The 23,131-nt window shown below is 34.6% G+C and overlaps 1 protein-coding gene across 1 annotated transcript; it reads left to right on the top strand.

The window, feature by feature from the left end:
* The first annotated feature begins 1,535 nt into the window (after nucleotides 1-1,535).
* Nucleotides 1,536-20,361, top strand: LOC131158833 (peroxisomal fatty acid beta-oxidation multifunctional protein AIM1). Its single transcript, XM_058113739.1, has 18 exons — nucleotides 1,536-1,899; nucleotides 2,021-2,092; nucleotides 2,877-2,939; nucleotides 3,033-3,089; nucleotides 3,214-3,281; nucleotides 3,358-3,439; nucleotides 3,548-3,603; nucleotides 5,347-5,649; nucleotides 5,805-5,891; nucleotides 7,692-7,866; nucleotides 9,298-9,419; nucleotides 9,681-9,844; nucleotides 13,866-14,120; nucleotides 14,850-14,971; nucleotides 15,081-15,202; nucleotides 15,337-15,485; nucleotides 19,571-19,709; nucleotides 19,962-20,361. The coding sequence occupies exons 1-18, from the start codon at nucleotides 1,806-1,808 to the stop codon at nucleotides 20,007-20,009; spliced, it is 2,178 nt and encodes a 725-aa protein (XP_057969722.1). The 5' UTR covers nucleotides 1,536-1,805; the 3' UTR covers nucleotides 20,010-20,361.
* Nucleotides 20,362-23,131: the final 2,770 nt, after the last annotated feature.

The raw sequence follows: 23,131 nt of genomic DNA, 5'->3' as shown, positions 1-23,131 counted from the left end.
AAAAATTTGAAAAAAAAACCATGGCCTACACAGCATTAATTTTGACAATTTACATTTTCTTACTGAACTAATCCCCAAAGCATCTCATGAGAGTTGTGAGACGTGTATATAATCTTTTTTTTGAAATAGGGAAAAACACATTTATCTCGCTTGAAATTTGATAAAAGACACTAATCTCCCATAATATTTCAAAAATCTTAAAAAACTCTCCTAAGGTTTCAAGAATTCTGAAAATCTCTTCTTCCCCTTATATTTTGTTAAAGAAAATAAGTCTTTTGAAAAGATGTTTATATCTTTTAAGCAAACTTCAAGGGTGGTTAGTGTTATTTTTAAAACTTAGAGGGATATCAATGAAATTTTTAAAAACTCAAGGGATGTTCTTATCTTTTTGTCAAACCTGAGGAAGGTGAATGCCTTTTGTTTTAATATAATAATACTATACAAACTATTTATCTCATTACTTTGTGTCCAATATTAGACACCTTGGATAAGCATGTTATTAGTTGCTTATTCACCTATTCCACTCATTATTTGAGAAAGAAATTGTATGTATACATTTTTAAAGTAATAAAATGTAGAAAGATAGAAAAAAAAAAAAACAATTTTAATGCTCGAATTAAGTAGGAAATTTTGTCCTCTTTTCTTCAAAGTTCAAACCTCCTTCAACCTCATTTAATTTAGGAAATTTTTGTACTCATTTAGCAACGAGTTTAATTTCTATTTCTGTTTTTTAAATAATTACAAATCTCATATTATTTTTCATTAATTTTTAAACTATATATAAAAATTAGAGAGATGCGTTATTATTATTATTCATATTTTCTATAAAAAATTGAAAAAAGGATGAATTTTTATGCTATTTGAAAAGATAAAATTAAAAATTAATTTTTTTTTACAACTAAAATGCCCTCGATGTTCCCGTGTCTTCTGAAGAAGAAGAAAAAACATACTAAAGGTGAATTCAATCTTTCCCACCGTATCATCAATTTTTTACTTAATTTAGGTTGATGTAATTAATAAAAAAATCAATTATCAAATCCTAAATTTGATGTTTGTTCCTTATTTACTTTTATTAATTAAAATTTTATTATTACGAAATAAATAAAAGCTAATTGTCAAATTTAAAATGCTCTTCTTATTTCTTAAAATTTGATTAAATAAAATACTAAAGCAAGACTATTTTATAAGAACTATTTACATACAATATTCACTATTGGGTTATGTTGTGAAAGATAAATTAATTTAATTTTCCTTTTGATTTTATTTTTTAGCATAAATTTCGGATGCGCCTTTCAATTGATTCCTTCCCCAAGTTGATGACTCCATGCATCACATGTTGGCATCGTGACATGTCCTTCCCCAACCCTGAAATTGCCATACCCCCACTAAACTACAAAAGCGACGTCGTCCCTTACCCTAATTATCAGCTGCCCCAGTCACCGTCACCGTCACCCGGCCCCCGTCCAACTTCAAAACGTGGCGACATACAATTCGTAGGACCTAAAAACTTCTCCATCACTGTCCAATAGCATCTGAAAGCTACTGTGACTTTGCTGCCGGTCTTGCTATGACGATGCACACGAGCGCCCTCGATCCCCACTCTTCACCAACAACTTCGTGTCTCACGATTAGTTCCCTGAGTCATTCATCCGTTCGTCGTGACTCGTCTACAGCGTCAGTCAACTTCGCAGTCGACTTCACACACCGGTCGCCGATCATATATAGGAGGTCGACATTTACGTCGTCGATCAAATAGAACAAAACCCTAAATCCGATTCCTAGGCCGGAAAATCTCTGTAGCTCTCATGGCCCAGGCTCGAGTCTCCATGCAGGTCGGCGCCGACGGCGTTGCCGTCATCACGATATCAAATCCTCCCGTCAATGCCTTAGCCATTCCAAGTGAGCTTCATAGGCTTCATCTTCTCGGATTTTTTATTTTTTATTTTTTGTGGAGTTTGCGTTGAATTCTTGAGTATTTTTTGATTGTGGAGCGCTGAGGATTTTGTTCGATTTGCTGCAGTTATTGAGGGGTTAAGGGAGAAGTTCGACGAGGCGATGAGGAGAAATGATGTTAAAGCTATTGTTTTGACTGGTACTTTTTCGATATTCAGTGTAGAGTTGTGATGTCCTTTTGGTGCCTTTTGTGGACTTAAGGAGATCTGTAATTGGTTTTAAAGAAGAAATTATAGAAGGGGGATGGGTATAGGGGATTGAATTTTCTCTCTGTTCATGATGGAGGTTTGAAGTGGTTGATTACTTGACTGACTTTGAGGACCCACTTATGAAAAGAACTGACATGACTACCAACCTTATGTTTCCTCTCATATGTAGAAGAGTCTAAAACGTAAAATAAAATGGATGTTCAAACTCTCAATATAAAATTTGAGTTACATTAGTTGAAGAAATAACTAGGACGATTGACCTTGAAAAAATTTGTATTGTGATGAAGTCCTCCTAAACCCCACAATTCCGGTCAATCAAACAAGCTAACCGAAGAGACACTTAAATAAGTAAAAATTTCTGTTCGAATCCATTCTATGGCTTTAATTTATGTAATATGAATGCTGGGGAAAGTGCACTCATTGTGTTTGAGCGTTTGAAAAATGATGCCAAACAGATAGATTATAAAGTGCGAGCATACACAGACACATCTATGCATTCAATTATACCAATTATGATTTCTAGATGATGAATTTTACATCTTACATTTGTATTCTGTGATAAATTCTGGTTCCTTATTAATGGTGGGTAGATCTCTGCAAAATATCTAGAATTTATATAGTTATTTAGTTCTAAGAAGGGTATATTTTGAATTGCTGCACACTGCTTGGGTGGCTTCTGATTTTATATATTTATTTATTTTTTCCTACTTGAAGGCAAAGGAAGGAAGTTTTCTGGTGGTTTTGATATTAATGTTTTCCAGAAAGTACATAAGGGAGGTACGGGTGATTCTTTTTCATGCAATTAAGCTAATAATACAGAAGTTAGATTCTGCACATCGGTTTTACAAATTTATTTGTTTGGTCTAGCAGGGGATATTTCTATTTTGCCTGATGTATCTGTTGATCTTGTGGTCAACACAATTGAAGGTCTCTACCAAACTTCAACTGTTCCATAAATCCCTTATATGAGAATAAGGTTTTATTGTCCTTAAATTATTATCTTTCTCTGCTTATCTGTAGTTTGTTAATCTTGTTGTTTACATAATGATAGATGCCAAGAAACCTGCTGTTGCTGCTATTGAAGGACTTGCACTTGGAGGCGGCTTTGAATTGGCTTTGGTTTGTGTTTTCTGTCTTCCAGTTGCAGTTTTTAGCTTCAATCAATGAATACACCAATGACAGGATTCTTCTGCAGGGATGCCATGCACGTATTGCTACACCAAGAACTCAACTTGGTTTGCCAGAGCTTACGCTTGGAATAATTCCCGGGTTTGGAGGTACCCCTCTCCTTTTTTTTTTTTTTTATAACTTTTTTGATGTTTTAAAGTGTCTAGCTTTTGGACTTTTAAACACATTGACTGAATCAGTAACTTCTACTTGGCAAGGCACACAACGTCTTCCGAGGCTTGTAGGGCTGTCGAAAGCTGTTGAAATGATGCTGGTAAGCATTCTTTGCAAACAAAGACTATAGGCTGTGGAAGAGGGAGAAGAATGCTAGAGGGGCAATACCTGCCCCCAGCGTCTTTGAAATTCTACACAGAGATCTGCCAAATTTCAAGTGTTCATAAATAAACTCCTAATTCATGCCCTCCCCTATATTTTAGCCTATAATCTTTTAGTAATATTCACATAGTGATTAACTTTCCTCCCTAAAGAAAATTTTATTGGATTCGCCACTGCTAATAGGTATTGATGTATACTAGAGTTCACATATAAGTAAATGTTCTTCTGCTATGTTTTTTCTTGGAGATATTTATATGTTTAATTGTTTGAAATAGAGAATGAAAAATTGTTCTGGTATAGGGATTTGATTCATTAGTCAAATAATCGTCCAGGCATATCAGTACTGACGAGGTTTGCTAGCAACAGTTGCTCCACAGAGTCTTCTCATGCACTCTCTGTAACATAGGACCATTTGGCATTATTTTTCAAAATAAAAATGTGCTACCTGGTTAACCCTTAACCATGGTTAATGGTTTATTATAGAAATAGAAAGGTTGTAGCATTGAGAATCTAAAACCATCCTTAGTGGATTGTGGTTGAAGAAAGTGGCTAAGTGGCCCAGTCATATGTAGAGTGTGTGAAGAAACTACATGGAGCAGCAACTGTATCTAGCATTCCTCCAATACCAATATATTTGGAGAACAATATGTTTTCTAGTACTGCTTCGTTATGTTCCTGCATTGGAGAGCCTAGCAGTTATAAGAATTTTAGGGCCTGTTTGGTTAAGGAACCAAAAACTTGTATCCAAATCCTTGTGTTTGAAAATGAGAACAGTTATGCATATTTGTATTTAAAAATGCTGTTGGATACTTATATTCGAGTTTAGTTTTCTAAAAACAAGAGGAAGAATGTATTTGGCAGTAATAGAGGTGGGTGGCGGTGGCCAGGGTGATTGAAGTGGCAGACGATGGTGGGGGCTGGTGGTAAGATGTGGTGGTTGGTGACAATTGGAGGTGGTGGTATGTGGTGGTTTGCAGCAGTTTGTGGCAGTGGTTTTTTGGTGATGGGAGGTGGTGAGGGGCCATAGTAAGTAGAGGTTGGTGGTGGTGAGCAGCGTCCAATGTTGGTTGGGGGTGATGGGTGGCTGTGCATGGTGGTGGTGAGTGGCGGTCAATGGTGATCAGTGGTGCATGGTGGTGGTCTGTGGCGATGGGTGGCAATGCATTGCGGTGGAAGGTAGTGTTAAAAATGGAACGAGAAAGAGTTTGGAGTTTTGGACTGTGTTTGAATTCACAGATAATGCTATTTTATAGAATCCTAAAAAAGGGGTGTTTTCAGGATTATATCCTGAAAACAATTTTTAAGAATGACTAAGCAAACACATTTTCATTACATTTTTTGTATTCCTTGTTTTTGGATACAGAAAACATATCAAAATCCTTAACCAAATGGGTCCTTAAGTGCTCTATTTTCTAAAAAGAGTTATGTTGCTTTGGCAAGAAACTCATTCTAGATATGCTGATGGCCTAGATTCAAGCAGTTCACTTTTGACCTAATTTATATGCCAAATCAGAGCTTGCTAAAGTGAAACTGCCATACCTGTCCAGTGTCTGAAGTCTGAAGAAACTTGTAACTCACTATGTCAGTTCTGTTTATTAAAAATAGTTTGCATTGTGTATAGTCTGATGATCCAATTTCCATTATGCTTTAATGCCAATTCAGTAAAAATAATCATTTGCAGTTATCCAAATCCATAATGTCCGAAGAAGGGAAGAAACTAGGTCTTATTGATGCTGTTGTGTCATCTGGAGAGTTGCTGAAAGTATCACGGCTATGGGCTTTAGAAATTGCAGAAAGGCGCAAACCTTGGGTGCGTTCCCTTCACAGGACAGACAAACTTGGTTCTCTATCTGAAGCACGTGAGATTTTGAAGACTGCAAGACAACAAGCCACGCGAATTGCTCCAAATTTGCCTCAGCACCATGCATGTCTTGATGTAATTGAGGAGGGCATTATCCATGGGGGATATAGTGGGGTTTTGAAGGTATTCTTGGTTTTCTGATTCCTGCGGTTGTTGATTGAAAAAAAGTATTTGCGATGTTTTTTTGGAAAATATTATCAGAGTAGCTTGTATATTGTTTCTAAAGCTGGCTGATGCACCTATGTGTACATGTTAAAGTTTTGAAATGCTTATTGCAGGAGGCAAAAGTATTTAAGGAATTAGTCTTGTCTGAAACATCAAAAGGCCTTGTCCATGCTTTCTTTGCCCAGCGTGCAACATCAAAGGTACAACACTTGATGCAATGTGAAAATTGATATTTTCTACTAGCTCACCTGTCTATGCATCTGCTTCAGCTCCCCCACTGCACTGCCGTGCGCAGCCTAAAGGCCGTGTGCAGCCTAAAAAAGCCAACCAAGGGGTCCTCTACTTGTTATCTTTTCAATTCCTTATAATAGTTATGTTTGCAGTTATGCAGCAGCAGTGGTAGCATAAATTTAACTCATATCATCTTGCTGTGGTTGGCTTTGTGTTGGTGTAACCAGCCATGCTGTGTTTCTATTTTATCATATATGAAATATGCACTTTTACGTGCCTCGGTAATTTATAATTTCTTGAGTTCCATTGCTGTTAACAATCTGAGGCTTTATAATTGGGTGCTGCCAGAAGCTGGGTTAGTGGTTCAGGGTGACAAATTTTATTTGCTTATGTTTTTTTCCAGATATCTCCATTTGATGTGGATGGTACCAAACTTAGTATGGGGAAAGGAATCTTGTTAGAAAATATGGATTTGTCTAATTCCAAAAGAGGGTCTGTATTCAGGTTTATGAATCAGGAAAACTAACACAATTTGTTTGAATTATATGGAAGAGTATGGACCTAATTATAGTGTATGAAATGTATAATTATAGCATACCATATTAAATAATTTATGTTTTGTTGCAGTTATGCAAATATAAAACAGACTTGTTTTGAACAGTGATGCCTAATCTGAATCCAAGTTCAGTTAGGTTTGGATATTCCTGATCATGCATTATTTTTCCATTGGCTTGCAAAACAGGTTTGACCTTTTTCTATGCCCAACGTTGCTATTTTCTGGTTTGTTTGGAAGGAAGCAGTTGAATGGAATTTGATAGGCAGGAGGTTTTGTTGGATGTGGTGGCCAATGTGGCATGAGTTGTCTAGTTTCTACTTGACGAACTCTTTTTTTATTTTTTGTGTTTATTATTTTTTTATTAATTTTTTTACATTTTTAACCCAGTTTGAGTTTTTATAAATTTTGGATCTGATTGCTGTCCTTGGTATAACAAGTTGAAAGCCACAGTTTTATTGTAATTTCTTTGCAGTTTGTATAATTATTTTCCAAGATTCCGTACATGTGCTTCATCACAGCAACAGCTAATACTCCAAATTTCTATATTGTTATCCATGTTCTTACCTACTGCAGAAATTAGAGAACTGTATGTTTAGCTGGTATCGATCCTAGACTCTTGAACTCAATTTTCATGTTTAAGATTTTGACATGCGAAAGTTGGGTTGAAGTTTAAAATCTTCGTTTTGGCATCAGTTTAATCAATATAAATTGAGCAAAATTCTCAGGTCCTCCTCTACTTTCATGGGAAAGCATGCTGGGGATACCTTTGAATTCAAGGATTATTCTATATACTTGGCTTGAGGTGGGGATTTGAAATACTGTATGGATGAGTTATTGTATTCAGCTGCAGAATTTTTAGATCCTTGTTAAGGTTATATTTTTAAAACATATATATTTTTTTGCAAAGTCTTCAAAATCATTTATTATCTTCTTTAAATTCTCTTGGTGGTTGTCCATGCTGTTTGAGATTCCACCATTGGGATTTGCAACGTGCACCAGGCTGCCCTTTTTTTTTGGTGTTGGATCCTGCTTTCAAATATTCTTATTACATATTCTTTTCCTTTATTTTTTTCCCTAATATCATAATTGGAGAATGGAGAATATATATTTCTATTTTGGCATTTGATGACAATTAGGAGTACATTTTGTTAACAGATGTAACCTATCAATCTGCTTCTACTTTTTCTGATTGATTTTATTGCGACTTTGACAGGTACCTAATGTTACTGATGTTGGGCTCAAACCAAGGCATGTAAAGAAAGTTGCTGTTATCGGTGGGGGTCTAATGGGCTCTGGCATAGCTACGGCTCTTATCTTGAGCAATATATTTGTTGTTCTCAAAGAAATTAACTCCGAATATCTTCTGAAGGGGATAAAAATGATTGAAGGTAGTACTTTTGTAGATAATACTTTAATTTTTCATTAGTGTCAACAATAAAAAATGAGTCCATCTATCTGAGTCCTTTTTGGCCATTTGCTCCATTGAGGGGAAAATATTCTGAAAGTTGGGAAAGCTGTCAAACCATCCCTAGAACATCAATTCAAGGTTGCTAGATCTACACCCCCTCTCACACTGTCTCTGAGCTTAATGAAATTACCTGTTCTTGTTGGTACACTATTTTGTTTACAATGAATTGCTCAAAGCATCTCGAATGCCCAGCTCTTAACTTTAACTCGCATTGCTCCAAGGCTTTTAGATTTCTAAAGATGTGTTCAATACTTTATCCTTTAGAGTTGCATTCTTCATCCATCTTCAAATTTTTGAATCAGTTATACGTCCCTTTTATGGATTCTGATTTATGTAACATAGTAGGTGGTCATCTCATAAATTTTTTATTTGGCTATTCCATGGCACTCTAGATGCACTTTTTGATTTAATTGACTTGCTTTGAGTTATGCATGACATTTCTGTGTATGCATATTGTTAGGGATTTCTTTAACATTATTTTTCCCATAAATTCTCTTTAACTAAATTTGCATTTCATATGATTTGTCTTGTTTTTACTTATCTTGAAACCTCTAGATTCTAATCCCTTTCCATGATTCTAACATGAATTACTGGATTCATATCTTCTTCTAGTTTTATGTGGAAGTTCCATCTCCAGCTTATATTAGAATGTCTAATGAGTTAGTCCATAACTAGGCCAAAAAAAAGTAAAAATAAAAACTCAAAGCCAACCTTTTGTTGGGTACATTGTTTGATGAAAAACTCTTTACAATAATGCTGCCTAGATTTACTGGTTATGATTGTTCCAGAATGTAGGGCTGCAGTGTCAGGTTTGATTCTCCTTGAAAATATTGCAGTTTTATTTTCTAAATTTTATGCTATGAAGGGGGTAATATATTAAAAATTCTTGTTGTATGTATGGAAAAGTAGTATGGTCTGTTTGTAGTATTAATTGCCATGTTTAGAAATGCATGATAGGCAGGATTACCATCGCCCTATTATAAAGGAAATATTAATGGCACCAAATGCCATATACCCTGGCAGTGTACGACTATATGCTGTTGACTGGAAGTTTTCTATACATTTCAGTATTTCACTAATAATTATATTGAAGTATGTAATTATTATCTTTTGACAAGATATAATGAATTTGTCAAGCTTGGATCTCTATTTCATTTCAGAACTTTTTACATAGAAATTGCCTACTTGGCCTACTTATGGCCTATGGGAAGCTTGAACCTGTATGTGTTATGTAACACTTAAACAGAGTCTAATTTCATGAAACAGATTCTCAATCACTTATTGTATCACTATTGATGTAACTGTTTCACATTTTATAACTATATGACCATTCTTATGCCTTGCACGACAGCAAATGTCCAAGGTTTGGTAACGAGAGGAAAGTTGGCTAAGGATAAGGCAGGCAAAGCTTCCTCAATGCTCAAAGGTGTATTGGACTACTCAGAATTTAAAGATGTGGATCTGGTCATAGAGGTGGCTGTATCAAGTCTTAATTTCTAAAGGAATTTTAAAGCTTAAAATTTGCAAAATTTAAAATAACACTGTAAACTTTTTTGGCATTTAATGAGACTCAAGTTCTTCATTGAACATTTGTTCACTATTTCTTCTCTTCTGTTTAGAAGCTTGTATTTTATGATATTATGGATCTAATGCATGCAATGCAACCTAAATACAGTGCTTAAAAAGTGTTTACTGACATTTGGTATGGTTATTAACTTATTATCATAATTTCAGGCTGTCATTGAGAAAGTTTCACTGAAGCAAACAATATTTGGTGAACTTGAGAAGATTTGTCCTCCCCATTGCATTTTGTCAACAAACACATCAACCATTGATCTCAATATTGTTGGACAAAAGACCAGTTCTCAAGATCGCATTGTGGGAGCACACTTTTTCAGGTCATTTGGCTCATATCCTTTCTCTTCCAAAGATGATGAAATTTTAAGAGTCTCTCATGCTTTGGAAAATCATGGAATTATAATCAATATAGAAATATTCAGGTGGTTGGGCATGTGGACAAAAGTTTGATTTAAAGCTGGGGAGTTTGTGTTCTGGTGCGTGGACTGTTTTCCATACTGTTTGAACCTGACATCTAGTGGGGAAAAATTAAAAGCAAAACAAAAATTAATTATTAAGACATCTAAAAGGGGATTATTTCCGGATCTGCATGTTTCACATATTTAATTTCCGATGAACAATGTTCAAGTTGTTTTTATTGTGGTCATGGCATTCAATATTTGTTTTCATTGGGATGTCCTAGCAGCTCACCGTCCTTAAAAAAACTTTTTCCATGCTTTTAGGCTATCGTTTCCTGTTTTGGTCGTTGTTCTATAACTCATAATAATATAACTCGCTTGATAGGAGAGGACGAATGTGATTTCATTTCTCTTTTTCCATGTGTAAGTGCCATTATGTTTTTATTATATGCTTGAATTTCTTAGCGAAACATGATATGACCAGTGCAATAGAACCTTTTATCTTATAACTTATTAAGACAATGTTTATTCAGCATGAATTGCGTACTGAATGAGGGAATTATCCAAGTAGAAAACTGTAATGCTCATTTATTGTTGGAATTTACAGAAAGGTCCCTTGCATGAACTGCAAGTCATGCTTCTTGTGTTCATGCAAAAGCCTTTCCCCTTCCAGGATAATTTTGCCACACAGAAAATGAGGGAATGGTATGAAAAATTTAGAAATTTACAATCAAGTTCCAATTCCAAATTATTGCAAAATTACGAATTTCCTTTCTTTCTTTTGTCTCATTGGAAACTTAATGAATCATAAGACCTCCTGATGCTGGACAGACACAGAAGGAACGCATTGAGAGAAAGAGGGACATGGGATATGGAAAGCGGAGAAAGGGAAAGGGAGAAACAGTGCTAGAAGAAAAGAGTGGGGTTGGGGCTCAGGGTGGGAGTTGGGGGGAAAGTCAGAGGCTTTACAACCAAATCTAGTTTTGTTCAATTCAAGTTGGACTAAAAGTCATTGAGTTGCTCTTATATAGGCACCCAAGACACTAAAATAGGAAATAAAATCAATAACCAAAATATGAAATTATTTTAAAACCTAGTCAAGTCCCTAAAAGTATAAACCAAATCATGCAAATCATCAATATAGAGTCGCAGACTTGCTCAAAATTTGAAATTAGCATAATAAAATATATACCCTGCAGCCTTTCTGTTTCTGAGCATAGCCTGGGGAAAAAATGCAAATAAAAAGGCTAGTTAGGAGTGGTAGCGTGTTCCATGATGTGTTGTTTTGTTCACATCCTACTTATGCTTATGCAGTCAAGTAATGTTGAGTTTTTCTTCCTGCACATTATAAAAATTTTACACTAATATCGTGCAAACATGGAAAGATTGATGAATAAGAACTTTTTTGGTTTTTTGCTTCATTTGTGCAGTGATTTGATCTAAGATACACTGTTAGAAATGAGGGTATAAGAGAATTAATCTTCATTTGCTTCATGGAATTGAACTTATGAGTCATACGATGAAACTGTTTGAAAGAGTAATTGAACAAAGAATAAGATTAGAAATGAAGGTATAAGAAAATTAATCTTGTTTTATGCTTGGGAGATCGACAACAAAATTTATTTATTTTTTAAAAAGATTAATGGAAAATCTTTTGCACAGTGATTTTATCTTTTGTTGTTGTTGTTGCTTCATTTGCGCAGTGATTTGATCTAAGATACACTTAGAATTTATTAACAGAATCAGGTCATTTAAAGATAAAATGATCAAAGAGGGTGATTGGACAATAGGGGATAAGGTAGATATGGACACCCTGTGGAATAGGATGACTAGCTTTATTAAAAAGATAGTAGAAGAGATACTAGGTTAATCTAGAGGAAAATTCTTGGGCAGTAAAGAAAATTGATGGTGGGATTAGGATGTCCAAAAAGTTGTAAAAAAAAACTTAAAGAATTTGTTAGAACATGGAAAAATTGTAGGAACATAGAAAACCTTGAAAAATATGGAGAGACAAGAAAAGATGTAAAAAAAGCCATTAGTGAAGCTAAACATAGAGCTTTTGATAATTTATATTGCTAGAATGGATACAAAAGAAGGGAAAAGAGACATATAAGCTTGCTAGAGCTAGAGAAAGAAAGTGCAAGGATTTAGGTAAATGTAAAAAAAATCTATAAAGGATGAGGATGATATGTCTTGGTTAAAGAGGGAGACATAAAAGAGAGGTGATGAAGATACTTTAATGTGTTATTTATTGAAATTCAAATGGAAAGCTTAAGCCTAGAAGAACAAATGAGGAAAAGACTAAAAAATTGAGATTTTTAATTGCAAAATTAGAGCAAGTTAAGTTAAGATGGCTTTAGAAAATATGAAAAGTGAGAAATCTACAGGATTGGATAACAATCCAATTGAAGTTTGGAAATGTATACGGGATAATGGAAGTATGTGGCTAACTAATCTATTCAACACCATTGCAAAAACCAAGAAAATTCTAGATGAATGGAGGAAAAGCATGTTAATACCTATATACAAAAGCAAAGGGGATATTCAAAATTGTACTATTGTCATGGAATTGAACTTTTGAAACTGTTGGAAAGAGTAATTGAACAAAGAATAAGATTAGAAATGAGGGTATAAGAGAATCAATCTTGTTTTATGCTTGGGAGATCGACAACAACAAAATTATTTACTTTTTAAAAGATTAATGGAAAAGTTTAGGTGAAAGAAGAGGGACGTGCTTATGTTTTTTATTGAAAAAAACCCTATGATAGAGTACCAAGGAAAGCTCGATGGTGGGTTTTAGAAAAGAAAGGGTTATGCAGTTGGTATGCTGCTGTCAGGATATGTATGATAGAGTAACGACTAGCATTAGAACTGTAGGAGGAGAGTCTAGAGAATTTTCAATTACAATAGATGTACATCAAGGTTCTAGTTTCAGCACTTATCTCTTTGCTTTAGTGTTTGGTGAACTCACTTATCCAAAATGAGATTTCGCAGTGTATGTTGTTTGCAGAGGATATTGCTTTGAGTCATGAAAGTAGGAGTATAGTAGAATCTAAGTTTGAACTATGGAGAGTAATTTTAGAGTCTAGAGGCTTTACGATAAGTAGAAATAAGATAGAATATATAGAGTGTAATTTCAACCATGTAAGGAGGAAATTTGGCGATAAGATTATACTTGATGATCAAGAAATTAATAGCACTGTTAGAGTTTGATATTGTCGATCTATCATGCATGTAGAAGGTGAAATGAAATGGATGCAATACATAGAGTTAAAGAAAGTTGGGTAAAATGGAGGAGTGCTTTTGGCGTGTTGTGTGATCGTAGAGTATCCTTAAAATTAAAAGGAAAGTTCTATAGGATGACTATAAGACCAGCCATGCTTTATGGATTAGATCGTTGAGCAATGAAGAAACAATATATTCAAGAAGTAATAGTTTCTGAAATGCGAATGCTAGGGTAGTGGTATAACATTAAAGGATAAATTAAGGACTGAACATATTCGTATTAAACTAGGCATTGCATTGGTAGAATGTTGAAGATAAGGGAGGGGTTGCCTAGATGGTTTGGGCATCTGAAATGTAGGCCAAATAGTGCATCAATGAGGAGGAGTGAGCTAGTCATTATTACTGGTATTGGAAGGGGTAGGGGTACACGTAAAATAACATGGAATGAGATAGTGAGGGAGGATTTAATAGCTCTTAAGCTGGCTGAGGAAAATGTACTCGATCATGTGAATTGGTGGGAAAGGATTCATTTAGCTGATCTCACCTAGTGGGACTTAGGCTTATTGTTTATGTCGTCATTTTTAGCAACACAAACAAGATAAAAATTAACTGGTATCTAGTTTAGCTATCAATTATGATAATTTTCTTCCATGTAGACATCTGAATTGTTCATATGGTTTTTGCATATTAGGTTCTAACCTTGTTTTTTAATGCACAGCCCTGCTCATCTGATGCCTCTGCTGGAAATTGTACGGACGGAGAAGACTTCTGCACAAGTAATCCTTGATCTGATGACTCTTGGGAAAATCATGAAGAAAGTTCCTGTTGTGGTGGGAAACTGCACAGGTTTTGCAGTCAACAGAACCTTCTTCCCTTACTCGCAAGGTGCACATATGTTGGTCAATTTGGGTGTGGACACTTTCCGGATTGACAGGGTCATCAGCAGTTTTGGCCTCCCTATGGGCCCTTTCCAGTAATCCTCTTTACTTAGCACTATATTATACATATCATAGCTTCTTATGCATATATTCCTGCTGTGGAGGATGTATTTACCTTTTTCCTCGCTTTGGGCTTTTGTATCTGGGAAACAAGTAGCATTGGTTTTGATAATGTAATTCCTGTGGGCAATACCATGCAACTTTATGCGACTTCAGAATCAGTGTAATGCAACTTTAATGCAGTTTTAGTGACCCTCGAGCAAAAAAAAAAAGAATAAATGAATTTTAAATGTGAAAATAGCATGGGCTCGCACAACCGGATTGGTTGGGAAGAAAACCCCAGTGACCAGGCTCTCCTGCTCCCAACTAATTAGAATTGAATGGTGGTTAAAATCATTGGGATTAATTTCTTGAGAAAAAAAAAATATAGATCCAGTTTTGTTGTCTGGCATGAAATAATGTCCAATTTTGCTATGGTCTTTGGGAATTGGCTGGTATATGGGGTGGAACATCAAAAAATGGCAGGTGTCAAGGCCTCACATTTGGGGCACTGAGCCTCAGGGGATGCCAACTTTCAGGATGTACCTTGGGGCATTTTTTGAGTGCTTGACAAGGCAAACCTTCATTAGTACGCGCAGAAGCATCCTGTAGCTGTGATTGCTCACAATTCAAGTTGCTAAATTTTGCTCATTTTTATATCATGGAATTGTTGTTCTTAGCATGCCAGCGCATTAACTTGTGCTTCTTTTTTATTATACTTGCAGGCTTCAGGACTTGGCTGGTTATGGAGTAGCTGTTGCAGTTGGGAAAGAATTTGCCACTGCATTTCCTGATCGATCATTCCGATCTCCATTGGTTGAACTTATGATAAAAAGTGGGCGAAATGGTAACGAAGAGTTAACTTTGCCATTTGTGTGATTCCTGATCATCTGTTGGTTGCTGCAAACATTCTCGTGCTTGTCGTCTCGGCTTCATATGAGACACTTCCGTTTCAGGTAAAAACAATGGGAAGGGATACTACATATATGAGAAAGGAAGCAGTCCAAAGCCTGATCCTTCAGTGTTTCCAATTATTGAGGAGTCTAGAAAGCTCACTAGCATTATGCCTGGTGGAAAGGTAATCTGGCTCTGTCTTCTGCAATGAAAAACATATTTTCTTAATTAAGCACACTCATTTAGACAAGAAACACAATCATTTTCCCATAACTTTTGTTGTTGCGTTCCTAATATATTTGTGCGAATGAGTGGCAGCCTATATCTGTTACCGACCAAGAAATTGTGGAAATGATACTCTTTCCTGTGGTGAATGAGGCATGTCGAGTACTTGATGATGGAGTAGTAGTTCGAGCATCAGACCTTGATGTTGCCTCTGTTCTTGGAATGAGTTTTCCTTCTTATCGGTGAGTCTTTTTGCGATAATAATCTTTTGTCTTTTATCTGCGGCTCTTCATCAAATTCTTTCCAAAATACACAGATGTTCTTTTTTTAACTCAACAAGAGATAGTTTAGGCTATAATCAGCAATAATACCTGTATTCCATTTGTCCCTTATTTATTTTTTCCTTCTGAATAACCATGACATTATCTTGTGTATTTACTGTCTTGCCTCAGATGCATCGCTGCATGCATGATCTACTCCTTGGGGGTGGGCAAACCTGTTTTTTTTTTTGCCAAGTCATGTTTTCAGAACCTGTTTCCATTGTCAGGATACCTTCTGTAACCCATTAAATATTAAAGACAAATGGAGACCAAGTTTATATGCTGGTTTCATGATTGGCCAGTCCTATAAGGTTATATGATATTTAAATGAACAAAGAATTCTATTGGGAAATGAAAGTGGATAAACAAAAAGGGGGACAAAAGCATTCTCCACTAAGAAGAAAATAGCAAAACAGAATTTAGAAACATGATGCAAACGAAAGCAACTAGTCAGAAACAACTATCAAATCCCAGATTATCGAAGAAATGCATTTAAAATGCCATTAGAAAAATGCCAAAGAGAGATCGGGAACACCACTTTATGCCATAATAGAATGGTAGCATCTAGTATTTGAAAATTTTTGTTCAACTTATTGTTAATATTTAGTAGTGGTTCCAAAGTGTTATTAACTTTTCAATATCAATGATGGGTTTAAATTGAGAATGTAGCGGCCATTTAAGTGATGCCTCCAAAATCGTCTACAAGGAAATTTTCTGGAGGCTTTCCTGGTTAATGGAGGTTGATGGTTGTTATGGTATTTTGAGACTGGATAGGTTGTTTTGTTAGTTTACAGGCTGTGAATGCCTAAAATGAGTTTTTGAGCCCTAGTTCACTCCTTTAAGAATATATTTCCAACATTAGAATCTCTGTTTTAGTCAATTTAGGTTTTTTCAGGTTCTTTTTTTTTTCTTTTGCTTTAGGGTGTAATAACTGCAAGCAAATTGCCCCCCACCCTCACTACAATAATATAGCTATTTTTTAAGTGTAAATTTTGTTTTCTAATTTTTGAGTTGCACTTAATATTCAATTTCTTAGTTACACTTGGTTTAGAGGTAACAAATAACTTCCTTGTCCTCATTATTCCTTGATCAATTGAGCTGTTATGTGCTTCTATAAATTCTGAACATGCGAAATCTTGTATTTCAATTTGTTTATGGTTTCTTATTTTATAAAAAAGTATTGGAAAGTAAGAAATACAAGGCTTTTCTTGCTGATAGGAACTAAAAAAAGCATGTGAAAAATCAGTATACAATGTTTTTGGGGTCAAAACACAAGAATTTGTGTTCTTTCAACTAAATTTGCAAATTTAGAAAATAAATTTGTTGATGCAGTACCTGTTATGTTAGCTACTGGGTTGTCAAATTGGATTCAAATTGTGAATTGAAATTTTAATTTTGTGAATTGGGAATTGTGAATTGAATCAAAGCATAAAATTCAGCACAAGTTCTAAAAATGTGTTGTACTATAAATTTATATATCTAAGAGAAACAAAATACATTAAAAGTGAATTATATTGAGCATGTACCCTAATATACATAATGCACATCTATATATTTGATGAAAAGTGCCATTAGTTAGAAAGTTGAAAAAGTAAAAATAATTCATCTATCAATGTCAAAATATTAAATTTTCCACATGTAGACCCTTCTACTTCTTTGGGGAGAATCAAATAAATGGAGACTGTATTTGTCAAACTCCATAGAAGAAGTTAAGAAGGCCAAAGTTATCAAAACAATTCAATAGGGAGATAAAAGTAGAAACATTTTGTTTATTTTGATTCTAAAGGCCCTTGGGAAAAGGCTTTAAGGCATTTTGCATTAAAAAATAAAAATTAATTTTTGGATTTTTAAGTAGTTGTGTTTGATTGTGGACCGATTGGATCTGTTGGATTTGAGTCGGATGTGAATGCCTACTGTATTGTGAGTTGTAAGATTTGAATCAAGAATTGTAAAATTTCAGGTTAATAGAGCTTATCGATTTGCCTACTAAATTCACATCAATATGCTAATGAATCAAATTGAATCGTACGATTTGAGTTGAGAAATCATATGATTTTGACGACTGTTAGCCACAATGGACACATCCATTACACTGTTAGCATCACAGTTTTTCTTTACCATGCAAGGTTCTACTCATTAATCTACATAGAGCTAGTTACAGTGGCAAACAACTAACCTAATTTCGGGCCGACCCTTGTAATTGTAATATGGAGGGAAGTGAAAAAAAAAAAAAGGAATTTAGGAATAACAACAACAATCACCGTTGCCTTAAAATACCATTGGAGTGATGTTGAATCTTTACTACCTTGGGCTAAGTTATTCTAGTCTTTATATCACTCCTTTCCTACAACCTCTAGCATCAATTAAATCACTCATTTTTAGAGCATTATTTGTTGACCTCTCAGGCAGCCAAATAATTTTAGCCGCCTTTTTCTTATTTTCTACAATTTCTGTACCAAAATTACCATAGTGACACAATGGTCTATCCCTCTCCTTTCCACAATCTTTAACCTCAATTCACTCTTACTCAAGGATCTTTATTTTGTCTACATTGCAAGTGTTCCAAGCATTTTAGTGCACTGAATCTTCTACACATGGATGCATTTGTTCTTCATTTTACCTTTTAGAGTTATATTCTCATCTATTGTAACTTCCTAAATATCATATTTACATCTTTTATGTATTTGTTAGTTTCCTGTCATCCATGTAACATAGCTGGTATTGTAGATGTTGTATTGAACTTTCCTTTTAATTTTGCAAGTGTTCTACAATCACACAATATGCCAATGAACAACTTCATTTTACCCAACCTGTCTTAACACTTTCTGCTTTGTGCCTCCTACAATTACTAAAATTTATTTCATGCATTCTGACTTCTAGTTGAACTTGAAACTTCTAAACCAAAAAAGTTTTTTTCTTAATTCTAGCATAGATGTTACTCCACCTCTATTTTCTTCTATCAAGATAATTATGAACAACAGACACCACTGGACCCCATTTTGGATGTGCCTATTAAGTTCATCCATATCTACAACATAAGGACTCAAAGCGAAGGGTTGATGTACGTTTTACACATTTTGTGATAAGAAAAGTCCCTAGATTTTCCTCGATGTAGTCCTAACACTTGTTATTAGCCCGTCTTACATATCGATAATGATATTTTTAAACCTACTATTTATACTTTTCTTTCTAGAATTCACAATAGAACTTCCCTAGGTACCCTTTCATAAGTTAAAAAAATTAAACCATGTCCAACTTGCTTTCTTGTCCTTAAACTTTTCCCTTGATCTTCTTAGTAATAAATATAATCCCTTCAATTGATCTCAGGATCTCATGCATTGAATTTTTGAAACCTTCATTTCTATCGTTATTTTTCTTTAATTTACCTTTTTCCGAAGTTATATGGTATGGCTTTTAAGTGATAAGTCTAGTTCCATTACAGTTTTTGAAGATTTCTTTTATTTTTATATATACTTTATATTCGTTTCTCTTTATTCAGTCGGATAAAATCTATGAACACATTACGAAATAATCCTTGAAGTAAAACAGAGAGATTGAATATTTTATTACTTTCTTGGTTCTTACTGATTAGCTAAAGGTATAAGCTATAAATGGAATATTCAGATGCTAAAACTCACTTTGTTTAATCAGAATGTCATTAAATCAGCTGCTGTAACTTGCTATGTTTAATCAGGATGCTGTTGAGCTCCTTTCAAATCCTAAGCTGTTCAGATGAATATGCATCCACAATATAGTTAAGCATTTTATGTAGGATGTTTGCTGTATCCTTCTATGTATAAAATGTTTCTGCGATCTTGCATACTCTTTGTTTACAATGTATATATATATATATATATATATATATATATATATATATATATTATGTGCTCTTTGTTTACCATGTATTTTATGAGAAAAAAGCTTTGTACGAGTATATATATCTGGCATACTAATTACTTGGAGGTGATGTTTCCTTCTTCATCCTCTTGTTTTTTTTTGGGTGGCAGTGGTGGTATTGTTTTTTGGGCGGATACAGTTGGGCCTAGCCATATATATTCATGTCTCAAAAAGTGGTCAGAAGCATATGGCTACTTCTATAAGCCATCGAGATTCTTGGAAGAAAGAGCAACAAAAGGCATTCCCTTGGTATGAACTGTGGCCCTATGTTTTCTGTTCCCCTTCAGAGTTCCCTTTCATCATACCTTTAGGAGCAATATTGGTTTCTTTACTATTCTCACTGTAATTTGTGAGGGAATGGAAGTAGGAACACGAGCATGATTCTTTATTTATTTGTTTAATCTTAAACGTCCATAGACTATTGAAATTAATTTGTGGAAGAAGGCTGAAAATATCTTCATGAAAAGGCAAGTCCTCATAGTTCTTCATTTCCTTGTGCAGAGTGCACCTGCTGCGTCAAATTCTTCAGCTTCAAGGTCACGCCTGTAGCCACAGTTCCATATCCGCCTGGTCTCTCCAGACTCTGCTTATTGAGAAAGATAAATTGTGCAACTTGCTCCTGTGGAGAGAAGCTTGAAATTCAATAAAATCTCCATTCCACAAAACTGTATATGTTATGATGTTCCCAACTCCCTTACCTCAGTGTGTGTGTGTGTGTGCGTGTGGCTAAATTAAGTGCTTCAATGCCCTGGTAGGTTCTGCTATTTGTAGACCTGAAATGTACCGGGGAAGTAGGTGAACATCTGATTTTCATACATGATGCCTTTATACTATCATTTACAGCAATGAATTTGACATCAAGGGGAAGTGAGAAAGATATAAAGGGTTTTGTTCTACTCAATTTTTGTATTTGGCATTTGTGGCTTCTGCTAGATAAACTCTCAGTTTCCCCAAACTCAGTATACAGAAGGGGGAAAGGGAACAGGTTCATAACTCTCTTCCAATATAAACCACTCCATCGCTTGTCAACTATTCTGACTACTCATGGGATCATGCAAACCTCTAGGACCAAAATTTTCCTTCTCCACCCAAAAGTGTTATTCTTTTGGTTTATTTATTTATTTTTATTTTTATTTATCTCACGGATAATTTATTCTCCTCTCTCTCAATTGTTTGCCCCCTTGGTCATATAAATTTTCAGGTACAAATTTATTTCTTGCTGAGTTATTCAGTCTTGGGTTTATAAATTCCAATGATGCCATTCTAATCCCTCATCATTTCAAATTGTTTATAAATTTCGAAGGGCAATCTTCTTTCTTTTATATTTTTATTTTCTCTTCCTTTACATAAGTACTCTTACAATTTAGGGTCATATATTTGCAGCCAAAATTTCTTATTTTTTAGTTTTTTATTTCTTGTTTTTTCGTGTTCTAAGGTGTTCACTCTTTATTTTTTCTTTAATATATATTTGTCATTACAATTTCATTATTATTTTAACTTCCTTTCATTTCATTTTTGAAATCAAAAAGAAATTGATCTTTATAATTTTACATATTTGTAACATAATTTTTTATATTATTTTTTTTATATCCCGTTTCAGTGTACTTCATGTTCTATGATAAGATTCCTCACAGTTCATCCCTGGCATAAAATTGGTAGTCTCTAAGTACATTCTTGTTCTTGATGTTCCTTTTACTTTTTCTTTAGTTTTTAGTTTATATACTAACAAAAAAATTGAAAAATATTTCAAAAAATAATTGTACACTACCACCAATATTGTAGGGTTGTCTCATTGAATTGCTTTGAGTTATGTGCAGCTCATCTATCTTCTTCGGGTAGTTTGGATTCACACTTTTAAGTTGAAGGATGATGATGTATCTGAACTATTAAGCCTCCAAAACCAGAGAACCAGCCTGTAGTTGCTTTAATAGCAAGCCCAAGTGCCCAACCAAAGCAGCTTTCTATAATAATGAATGCGGGCAAAATGCTTAATAAGATACTAAAAAATAGACCGCATTTCATTGTTCATTTTCCCTTGTGTGTCTTAAGATGTTTCAATTAGGCAATACATAAGATTATGCAAGCATTCAATTAAATCATAATAAGTAAGATTAGTCAAATTATCAGCAAGAGAAATAAACACAAATTTATGATGGTTCAGACAACCACGAGCTACATTCACTTTCAAACAAGTTGCTTGAGCTAAAAAGTACAATACTTGTGCATGGACAAATTGTCCACACTCTAGGTAAAAATCCGGCTATAAAACCACCAAAGGGGCAACTTTAGACAATATTTTGTTTGAGGCATCATATAGTGAAGTTAGACATTTTTCTCAAATTTGTTTCAATTGCAAAGTTTTCAAAGATCAAAAATCTGTCGAAAGGGTTTTAAACTTATTGTTTTAAAAAATCTTTACAGGTTGATTCTTAGAGGGCAAAAAATAAAAATTTTCTATCATTTTGGTAGAAACTAATATTTTTATCGCCATTATGGTCTTTCCTATTGCACTACGAAGCCACGGAAAGTTCCTTCTCTTTTGAATTTGAATTCTATTGTCACTTTATCTCCCGCCTCTCTGCGAATCAAAAGGGTTCTAGGTCTCTTTGTTGAAATATTTTCTAAAATATATGATTTTATGGCTTTTCAAAGTCTTCTATTTATGAATTTTCTAAAGCATTCATGAGCAGTATTTAATATCATGTGGGTTTGTCCCACATTAGAAAAAGTGGAAAAAGAAATGTCATTAATAAATGATAAGGTGGAATAATCTCTTAAGGTTGGTTTCAAGAAAGTACTAGTGTGTACTCTAGTGCACTTCACACCGTCCGTACATGCACTCATGTGCGTGCGTGGCGTGGGGTGTAGGGCGCTAGTGACGCATTTTAGTTGGCACACTTTGCACGCTTGCATCGTGACCGCTGATCATGATCGGATGACTTAAAATTAATTTTATATTTTTTAAGATCAGGTGGCGCGACTAGGAGACTAGGTGCGACCTGGTCAATGGTACCATCGACTAAACATGAAGAAATAATTGTTTTTCCAGAGGGTCTCGACCAGGGCACGACCATGTCGAAGCCAGGTGCGACCAAATATGCTTCACGATTTGAATAGATGCAACCTTTCGGAAAAGACACAATTCTATCTATTTAAAGACATAATTAACTCCACGAAATATACAGAAAATTCATCATTCTCTCATTCTCTTTCTTACATAAAGCTTTCGCAAAAAATATCTTTTTCAAATCTAGTTTCTCTTTTCTGCAAAAATAGAATTCTAGAAAATTTGTTCAGATTTTTCTAAGGGTGTTTTTGATCAGTTTTCATTTGTGTATAATGCAAACTGATATTAGATTATATTCTGGGCTTCATTGTATCCTGTAAATATATTTGCTGACTTAATACACACCGATCCGGTGGGGACAAATTACGTTTTAAGGAAAACGATATTGTAACGTGCCTTGAAACTTTTTCAGTACTGTAGCATTTTCTTTACTTGTTATTTCTACACTCTTTCATTATATGCATAGGGTACATCCTCATCTTCAATATACAAACTCCACAACTCAATCCACAACATAGCAAACCACAAAAACAATGTTGAAATGAACAAAAAGAATATTAAACCAAAAACAACCAATCCTCAAACTTCGTTTCCTTGTTGTCCA

The sequence above is a fragment of the Malania oleifera genome, chromosome 6, assembly GCF_029873635.1.
Source record: "Malania oleifera isolate guangnan ecotype guangnan chromosome 6, ASM2987363v1, whole genome shotgun sequence".
Taxonomy (NCBI): Eukaryota; Viridiplantae; Streptophyta; class Magnoliopsida; order Santalales; family Ximeniaceae; genus Malania; species Malania oleifera.
This window is presented reverse-complemented; position numbering and strand designations above follow the sequence as displayed.